A 9,993-nucleotide genomic window follows, 5' to 3' on the forward strand; every position below is an offset into this window, starting at 1 on the left:
CCAAAGGGCAAACATGGGGGCACGGGGAAAAAATCGTCTGCAACATTTTTCCCCACAGTCGGAAATATATTCCGTCACTTAGAGGCCGTTTTGGTCTAACCTGTTTCTCAGTTCATGTTAAAAACCAAAGGACAATTGAACTCAATTGTATATCTTTTTACAGACTCACTGGTTTGGTGTAGATTTAAGGAAATATTACCTCCTTTTCCGACGTGAACATCCATCTCGCCCGCCATGCACCCAACACACGTTCGAGCCCTGATGACGTCACGATAGAACTTCCCAATGATATATGCAAATAAATAGACCCATTCGACTTTCACGGATGGCATAAACTGCTTACGTCACAGGGGGGGCATTTTGAATAGAAATTACGTCACAGGGGGGACATTTCGAAAGTTCCTTTCACGGATTGCATAAACTGCATACGTCACAGAACAAAAATAACCTTAAATTGTTGTACGGAATGCCACCATACAAAGTTGGTGCCTGTTTTCCTGTCATTTCCGCATATATTACCGAGAAAATAGACACTTATCTACCTTTTAGTAAAAAAAATTATCTGCCAGGGGGGACACCGCGAGCGCAAGCCCCGTTCGACTTCAGCGTTCTAGAACGACGTTCTTTCGAAATGTCCCCCCTGTGACGTAAGCAGTTTATGCGATCCGTGAAAGTCGAAGGGGTCTATTGCTCGTTGTTGAGAAAAAAATTCAAACTTCTATCATTATGAATAGAGTCCAATTTTTCACAAAAAGGTTTTATCATTTCTGACGAATTTTCCCCACAAAACTCCTTTTCAAAACACTGTCCAGCAGTGACCCAAATTTCCCGCGAAAAAAGGGAGAGTGAAAAGGGGTCATAGGTTACATCAACCATCATGGCGGGCGTCTACACTCCTTTCGTTTATTGGGCACAAAGAAAGGACAAATTGTCCCTCAAGGTGGATTTGAGAGACGTTTCGGTGAGTGCAATAAGAAGGTGATATGATAGAGGACAGGGGTACCTAAATTTTATGTATTCCTTTTCTCTATTTCGTAAGTATTGTTGGCGATTGTTCCTCGTTTCAGAAAACAAGGAAGTGTTTCGGTTTTGGTTTTCTCCATATTTGACGTCCAGCATGGCCTAATATGTCTCTCGAAGCTTCCACCTGTTCAATGCAGATTAAGCGTTCTCGGGGGAATTTATGGCTACCCAGTTAATTGCTGTAAATCTTAAATATTATTACTGATGCCAGCTTCATGACGAAACAAATACGTTTAATTATGTCAATACGAATCTTCTGGAAAATATGATGTCTACAATTAAATATTTAGCACGCAATAAAAAGGATTTCAAAATTGTATCAGGATAGATGTAGCTTTTCACTATGAAAATATATGATAAGAACCTCATACAAGTGATCGGCATGACGTCACGTCCAGCGAGAGGTAGGCAAAGAGCGAGTGACGGTTGCTTTTCATACCAAAATTTGCATATGTCTTCAAATAATTTGCATTTAACGTTAGATAATGTAAACAAAAACAGCGGTCTCTCATATAATTTTGAATAGGCATATATTTTGCCCAATGCATTTTCAGTAACATGGAAGTCGTCTAACTACCCTACTCAAGTATATATATAATATAAGAAAATTTGATAACATAATCACATTTTTTGTAAAGCCTGTCCCATGTTCAAAACCTGTCTGGCAAGTATATGGGAAATAAGGATCCCTTTTCATTGATACATTTGGTTTGTTGTAAGTGTCAATAATCATTTCATTGCACACAATGTAGCATTCTAGCATTATATTATTATATAATACACATTCTATATCCAAGTACATTTTGCTAAAACTGATATTTTTTCAGACATAACAGATCCCCATACAACCTCCTTGATTTAGCCATACACATGCTATTGCCGGTTTAATATGTTCATTGTTTCAATGTTATTGATATACAAATTTTACTTGTCATGTTTTGGCATTGTAAAACTTATTTTTGCTTTATGATTATGTAGCAGTCTAATTTGTTGGACAAAATTTATATGTTGATAGGTTAGATAATCTATTTAAGCAACACAAAACATTACTCTTTACAAATAATCGAAATAAAAATGGTTTTAGTTAGGCAACTTCACATACACACACACACACACACACACACACCACACACACACTTAATGTCTTGAATGACATTGATTTTGGACCACTTCCCAAAGAAAAGACTTGTTGATCCTTTTAGAAGGATGAAAAACAATTTTTATCAATATTAGGACCCCAGCTAAATTTTGAAAAGTTGCTTGAGAGAGTATGTTTTACCAAGGACATTATACAGTATATCTATACAGTTTATCTGTATAAAAAACTAATATTGTCCTTGGTTTTTCCTTTTGTAGTTTGGCTATTGTAAACAGAGCACAAATCAAAACATCCCACCAGCAAGCTATTTTTTTCATAAGACTGAAGCTTTCCACAGAATGACCTTTATAACTTAATTTTTAGTTTAATTATTACTTTGCAAATGGTGACCCCTGACTTTTTCATATTGTATATAGTAATAAAATCAGCCACCTTTGCTTTAGTATTAAGGCTAAGACATGGCACTACCAAGAAATTCTCAGCTGTAATTTTTTTTTAAAATCTGGTTTGAGATTTGGACTCTAGACAAGATCTATCTTCAGATTTATGTACTGTCCTATAACTGTAAAGCTATAAAACCAAATATACAACTTATATCCCATGACAACAAAAAACACCCAACCTGCTCCTAGCCCGTATGTAGCTTGGAATGGCCTGTGCCTGGCATAAAAGGCACTGAGCTATAAATATCAAATGTTACATCATGTTTTTGAGCTAAATGTACTGTCCAGGTACCAAGCAGGTAACAGGAAATCAAACGTCTACTACAAAGGGTCATGTGATACAGTCTCCTCCATGACCAGAGCTTTGATATGCCAGGCAACTGGCCCCAACAAATGACCTTGCCGAGTGGCCTTCCCCATTCCAGTATAATTTTAGACAGAGGATAGGACCCCCTCATCCACATGTGTTCCACCCCTCCCCACCTCACAGTTTCCCCCTTTTCCTGTCAGAACTTACCTGAGTTTTGACGTAATTTTTACGATCCGCTCTCTTTCTCCTCGCGGTGAAAATAGTACGAAGACTCAGCAATATCTATAGGAGACAAGATTATGTGACACGAAGCTGTAGGGTGTCCTAGTGCTGAAGCATGGCTGCCATTCCTGGGTAACCTGATCCCCCAGATATTTGATGCCAGAGGGATGTCAAAGGTTCCTGCCCTTTTTGGAAGGGAGCTGTCCCTTTAAAATCTCCCCATGATTATTTCAGAGCAGCAACATATGCAGGGAGAAGGCTGACTAGCTGTGGGTGTGTATGATGAAGACCTTAAAGCATCGTAAACATTGACCTATATTTGTACAAGCAGGGCATGAGGGTTTGCTGCTGGTTTTGTGGTTCTTACATTAACGACTAAAGACTTCCTTTGCCATGCTATATTACATAATACTAGTAATCACATTCACATGTCATAGGAAATTTGTTCAGAACTAAGTTAGAAACCAAGTTAGATTGACATATTTTTCAAGAGTAAACTTCTCAATTCTTTGTGTAGAATCTATAAAATGAAATTGCATTGATTGAATGAAATTATGAATGAATGGATGACAACATTCATAATTCCACTAAGTCTTGTTAAAAAATGGAGAATGTGATATTTTATCTGTAGACTAATAATAGTCATGTACTAGTACCAATGAACTCATCTGAACTAGCCATATAACAGTTAAGTGGTGTCTATCTGTGACTCACAAATGGGCAGATTACAAGGGTGGTACCCAGGGACTGACGTAGTTCCTGCATCAATTGGCAGTGTTGAGTTAGGAGGTGGTAATAAGCCCCAGGATTACCTGTATTTGGTCAATCACACACTGTCCTCCATTCTTGGGATGTTTCTATCCCCTGGCTTTCTATACATGAATGCAGGGTAGCAGCATGGGACCTACATGTGTAAACCTGATATAGAAGGGAGGTCGGTAAGCAGGGGTTAACAATGGTTCCAGACTAGAGGAAATTTTTATTCTAAGTGCAATTGTACTAATTTTGGAACTTATCTTTACAGCTTACCTTTACCTTTTAAGTACACCTCTTGATTATCCCTCTTTGACAACCATATACATGATGTAACTGGAAACTGATGGCTGTACCATAAAATACTGGCCAAGATAGGACAAGATAGCAGATGAACAAAGACACATTCCCCCATGAATTTCATTTGAATTACCACCATATATTATGCTATTGTGTAACACTTTGAAAATGACTTCCACCATCTTTTGTCATATACAAAATGTAACATGTACTATTTTTTTTACTTAAGACGTCACTAAAACATAATGCTATTTTAAGAGCAAAATAGGGTAAACAAAATTGTATGTTTCCTGCTATTTTAGATTACTGTTTCTTTTGTTTAAACTACATGTATGTTTTTGTACATGCGTGTGAACTGATGAACTTCCACAATATTTTAATGGTGTTTTTGTTGGATGTTGTTTTGCTCACATTGCTCCATGTGTCGCTCTAAATAAACGTTGCTGTTTCAAATAAGGCTAACTGAAATCTATTTTCTTATCGCTAGGACCCAAATGTGCAGCTGGACGAGTATGGTCTGACCTTTAGAGGTATGTCTCAGGCTGCTACCTTCAGTAGGTTTTATTATGACTCTGGCTACCCCAAATTCATTTGCTGGTTCTTGCGTTAATTTTTTATAAAAAAAAAGATCACCTGTGCAATAGTCAAATTTGGATATGACCCACATGTTTATCTTTTGGTACCAAAGGTTGAAGAAACTTCCTGTCTTTCTACTTTTTACATATAACTTATAAGCTTACACGAAATCAGCAGCTGTAGACAGAATCTTAGTTTGTATGTGTACATGTACACAAGCTATCAAGCACAAGGGTCTTTGACAATGTAAGGACACCTAGCAACTTTGGAATGAATTGCAGTTGTTGTCAATCTCACAGCAATTACACTGAACAGATACCGGTTAGATAGTAACAAGGACATTATACTTCTGTATAATGTCCTTGATAAAAACAAATTTTGTACACAAGAGATTTGATCAGTGATTGGTGATCAGTGATTATAACTTTATCATTCACTGCTAGAGCTCTAATAAAGATCATGTTTTCATGTCACTGTTTTTGTTTAGCATATGGTTTTGGTGCCAAAGGACAAAATGAATATGGCTTTCAAATGGATTTCTTCAAGCAAGTTGATCCTGAGGTCAGTAAACAACTGTTATGTGTTTGTGTCAAATTTCACTAGTAGCTACATGTAGTACAATGTGTTACTAAAAAGCTGTTTGCATAATACCAAGCACAAAATGTGAAGTTATCTACATGTATATGCAACTAAAATCAATACCACGTGAAACATTCAATACTTTATTTAAGTACAAGAATATTTTTCTTAGTATCATGTAACATCAGTCTCTGAAGTGCTGGGTCGAATTACTCTAAATTCATGTAATTTCATGTTGGTCACTGCAAGAGCCCTGAAAGTAAAACCACTGCAAGATTTACAGCATTTTTTTATATTCCATCTCTTCTGTAGAAAAGCATGTACAGAACCACGCCCCAGGGAGTGGAGTTTATGCTGATGAAGCAGGACAAACAGTGGTGGAGCCGTCTTGTTGAGCAGGAGAAGAGACCCGGCTTCCTCAAGGTCGACTTCGACAAGTGGAGAGACGAGGGCGACTCTGAGTCTGAAGCTGAGGAAGAAAAAGCCAGACGGGTCAGTCTTACACATTTCTGTTACCTGCATCAACCAAACATGTCAGAAGGTCAACAAAGGCCTGTCCTCACTGTCTGTACAGTAACCCAAAACATTTTAGTGGCTCCCATGAGCCTTGTTTTGTGCTGAACATGAAGTAAATGAATAAAAAAAAAGAATTTCTACTTGCAGTTTGGACAGATTTTCTGCATCTTCTTGAATCAAGTCATTGTTGTAATCCTTTCATGACTTGTATTTTTGTTCTCAGCTTGAAGAGTACCGACAAGAGTCACTGAAGAAATTTGAGGAGGAGATGAAGGAAGAGATGGAGAGTCGGGCAGGTGGGACGATCATGATCATAATTCATACTGACCTGTACTCTACCTCTAATCCTTTAATACCATTTGTAAAAGATTACAGGTGACCAGTGTCACATGTACCAGTAAGAGTTGCCAAATGTAAGGAAAGAAAAGTACAGGAAAGAAGAAAAAGAGGAGACCATTGGTTGATCATGTAACTGACTCCATGTACGTGCAAATTAAGTACATGGTGCACTTATCATTTGATGTCATCTGTGCTACATTCATGCCTTTTGTAAGATACCTGTTCATGTCCAGTTTACGAAAGACATCTATGTTGTTGGTATTGTATTGAAAACACTGCATACTCATGTCCCTTCACAGCCATCAAGTATCTGAAGACCTGGTGGCTGTTTGCCTACAACTTTTTCCAGTTCATGGGGTATTCCTTCATCTTTGTCAGCTGTGTCATTCGCTACATGATGCACCACAGAGGTCAGTTCCTGTTCTGTTTTGTATGCACATAGTCATAGCACATAGTTTTGTACAGTTAAAAGTACAGACTGCATTAACCTTTACCCTGCAAAGGTAGCCATGCGGCACCAAATTTGTGTTGGTTATGGGGTTAGGGAGAAGGTTGTGTGTGGCTACAACATATTTTACACATTCAACAAGTGTTTGCTGCTGTAACAATGACTAAATGTCTCTCATTCCCCTGTCTTCAGACTCATTCCAGCACACCTGGGAGTTTACTGGTCAGATGATGATGACCTGTCAGCTGATGTCCTTCCTGGAGTACATCCATGCAGAGGTGGGGCTGGTCAACTCCAAGCCCCTCTTCCCTCTCATACAGGTTGGTGGTCAGCCCTTTTATATGTTACACTAACTATTTAGACAAGTCGAGCAGTAGTACATGTAGCTGTAGTTCCCAATACTGGAGGTCTCTGTAACTGGAAATCTTTGTTTTACTGTAGACTCTTGGTCGTAACTTCATCCTGTTCCTGGTGATCTACCCTGAGGAGCTGATGTACCCCTTACCTGTAGTCACCTACCTTTTCACCACATGGAGCTGTATAGAGGTGGTCAGGTAAGGCTAGTGTTACTGTGTTATTGTGTCCTACACATAGCTATTCAGATGTCTCCATCTTTTGTTATTACCTTGTTATTACAATTAAGCAATGTAGAAAATGAAATGAAACACACCAGAAAAATGTTGTCTCTGAGGCTTTTCAACTATTCAAAAGAAATGTTTTTATTATTTTGCAATACACATATACAACGCATACATACATTAAGATGTTTTTCATGTTTTTGATTATGTATTGAGTGTTCATGTGCAAATGCTGGTCGTTTCTGTTGAAACCTTCTTTGGTATGTTCTGAAGCCAGTCTGGCACCTTCAGCATTGTTGGCTTCAGGTTTTCTCATTTATTAGTCTCATTCCTCTTTATTTTTGTTGCTTTTCAGTTCATGCTATTGGAGATCAACACAATTTTTCACAGTCCAAGTTCGTCATGCAGAACAGCTATCAGTTTCCCCTCCTTTTTCATTTGTCCATTTCATCATTTCCAGCAGGATCCAGGTGTTGCAGGTTTAAGGTGTAACCAGATGTTTTTGCCGGGTTATTCATATTTTTAGGTACATCTTCCGGTTTAGGTACCCGTTTTACCTGTTAACACTCATCGGTAAGGAAAACCTCCCTGCCAAGCTCTTCAAGGTGACCCAGTGGCTGCGTTATTCCATATGGATCCCACTGTATCCACTCGGCTTTCTACTGGAAGGTGAGTGAACTTGTCATCCAGTACCACAACCACATATCAAAAACCTATATGAAATATGAATAAAAATATGAGTTTTTGTAAATTTCTTGTTTTGTTCATTTATTGAATTATTGTGAATATCTTGCTGATTCTGTTTATGCTTTTTCCCACTGGCTTCCATAAGGCAACAGACATGCATTTTGAATGAAATTTAAGACAGGAAATGAAATAAATTCTTTGAACTAACTTCCTGTCTGTATCCCCAAGGTGCCTATCATGTGGAAGTAACTTACATATAGGTAGTATTTCAAGCCCTGTTCTCATATCATACTTGTACAAACCCTTACTGTTGCATCCACAGCCTACTGTATCTTCACGGCTGTGCCGTATTACGAGCGCTCCAACAAGTTCAGCTACCAGTGGGGCAATATCAGAATGCACTATCCCCTCCTGATGAAGCTGTATCTCATGATGCTGGCTGCAGGTTTGTGACATTATGGCATCTAATAGTGATAGGGCTGTGTACATGTATCTGAGTGGAACTTTGTAGACAGAGACTCCAATCAGGATGGTAGTAATCCTAAATTAGTCACTCCATTGATCAAAAGTGGCACAACTCATTCTGTCTTTTATGGGAATATCTTTAGATTTACAGATTGCAATCTCTACCATGATATATATAATTATGTTTTATTGTATCATGCCAATGTATTCTAATCAATACATGGGTGCACCTTGACCAGAATGCCTGTTCTCTACCCTGCAGGTGGTACCATGCTGCTGAAGTACATGGTGCGACAGAGACGCAGAAAGGCTGCGGTAAAGCGTGGAAAGGAGAGGGAGAGGGCCGCTGCTAAAGAAAGGGCTGCAGCTCATCAGCACATTGATTAAGGGAACATGTCAGCATAGGTGGTGTGTGGGGGTGTTGGGAATATAAGAATGGCATTACATGAAGCAGCCTATGCTGACACCAATCTCTTTCCTTGCTGAATATTCTGAATTGATGCTATAAGAGGAGCAAACTGGAGCTAGAACAGGATGGATTCCAGGCCATGGTATTAGGGCAACCTACTGTAGGTGATAAAGACATTGGTGATAAAGGAAATTTATTATGCCTCCTCTGGTATGTAAAATTTTTTGGTTAGCCTGGTCTTTTAAGAATGACGACTGCCTGGTTTAACTCTATCTAAGAAGATTAAGTCTTACCTTAACAAAATAGGCTGTTAGCCAAGAACAGAACAACATGACATCTTGCCATGCTTGTACATCATCCCAATGTGAAATTCCTATTGTAGCAGTATTGTACATGCAGCAGTATATATCTATCGTCTATCACTAAGAACATAGCCTGTTCTTGATGTGAGGACATATTACATGTACTTGGTAATGTGTTAACAAGACTCATTTTTGTTGCAATAAAATGCATTTATTTTGTTTCAGGACAGTTTTGTACCAGAAAGCAAGGGACCACTATTTTTGTTGTAGAACAGTATTTCCTGGACTACACTGTATGTTGCTTTTATTGCTTTTACCAAGTTGAACCTGGTCCAGTATGTAGTAGTAACTAAAGGAACATGGGCATTTGTGTGTGGTTTATTTACTATACTGTAGGTGACAATCACAGGATATTCATGCATTTCCTGCTGAGTCATTACTGTTGACCTTTACATTTGGACATTAGCTGGAGACCTTTGACTTTGAAACAATAATCATGTGAAGCCACCATTGTATGTGGAGATACATGTATGTTCAGTGGTCTAGGTTGTCCCTGTGTTGATTATCTTTCAGAGAAACATGTATTATATGCATGCTACTACAGGTATTAACATTTGTAACTCCTGTTGTTGCTAACATTTCTCTGTTCACTTGAACAACACACTAAAATATACAACAAATAATGACTGTATAGTAGAAAGTAAGAATCACTGCACCAAAGTTGTAATGTAGAATGGTGCCAAGTAAGTCATGTAGTACTTAAAACTGAAAAGTAATGCTCTCTTGAATCATTTAAACTCGACTGTTAGTTTATTATCGAAATGTTAGTCTTTAGAAGACTTAGTGTACAATGTCATTTAGAAAGACCACTAAGATCCCCTGTATGTAATGCTACAGGTGTTCAAATACATTGGAACATATGATTACAACAGAATTACATTTAT

At 38.2% G+C, this 9,993-nt stretch overlaps 2 protein-coding genes across 6 annotated transcripts in view; one reads left to right on the forward strand and one right to left on the reverse strand.

The window, feature by feature from the left end:
* LOC109471875 (death-associated protein kinase 2-like) overlaps positions 1-3,183 on the reverse strand; it is a 33,392-nt gene extending 30,209 nt beyond the window's left edge. For 2 of the 3 annotated variants that reach the window (XM_019771295.1, XM_019771292.1), the window contains exon 1: positions 3,083-3,183. The gene's annotated coding sequence lies outside the window, so the exon portion shown is untranslated. Of the gene's footprint in view, positions 1-199; positions 219-3,082 lie in introns of those variants that run through there. The other variant, XM_019771294.1, reaches the window with a different exon arrangement.
* LOC109471876 (very-long-chain (3R)-3-hydroxyacyl-CoA dehydratase 3-like) overlaps positions 868-9,993 on the forward strand; it is a 12,949-nt gene continuing 3,823 nt past the window's right edge. Inside the window, exons 1-11 of one of the 3 annotated variants that reach the window (XM_019771296.1) lie at positions 868-961; positions 4,638-4,680; positions 5,214-5,287; positions 5,618-5,797; positions 6,045-6,117; positions 6,460-6,570; positions 6,801-6,928; positions 7,050-7,162; positions 7,731-7,855; positions 8,196-8,318; positions 8,601-9,653. In XM_019771296.1, the coding sequence (XP_019626855.1) occupies positions 878-961; positions 4,638-4,680; positions 5,214-5,287; positions 5,618-5,797; positions 6,045-6,117; positions 6,460-6,570; positions 6,801-6,928; positions 7,050-7,162; positions 7,731-7,855; positions 8,196-8,318; positions 8,601-8,725 (1,179 nt within the window). In that variant the 5' untranslated portion in view covers positions 868-877 and the 3' untranslated portion in view covers positions 8,726-9,653. Of the gene's footprint in view, positions 962-3,279; positions 3,371-4,637; positions 4,681-5,213; positions 5,288-5,617; positions 5,798-6,044; positions 6,118-6,459; positions 6,571-6,800; positions 6,929-7,049; positions 7,163-7,730; positions 7,856-8,195; positions 8,319-8,600; positions 9,654-9,993 lie in introns of those variants that run through there. The other 2 variants (XM_019771297.1, XM_019771298.1) reach the window with 2 other exon arrangements.

This window comes from Branchiostoma belcheri, unplaced genomic scaffold (genome assembly GCF_001625305.1).
Source record: "Branchiostoma belcheri isolate BF01 breed outbred unplaced genomic scaffold, Haploidv18h27 scaffold26, whole genome shotgun sequence".
Taxonomy (NCBI): domain Eukaryota; kingdom Metazoa; phylum Chordata; class Leptocardii; order Amphioxiformes; family Branchiostomatidae; genus Branchiostoma; species Branchiostoma belcheri.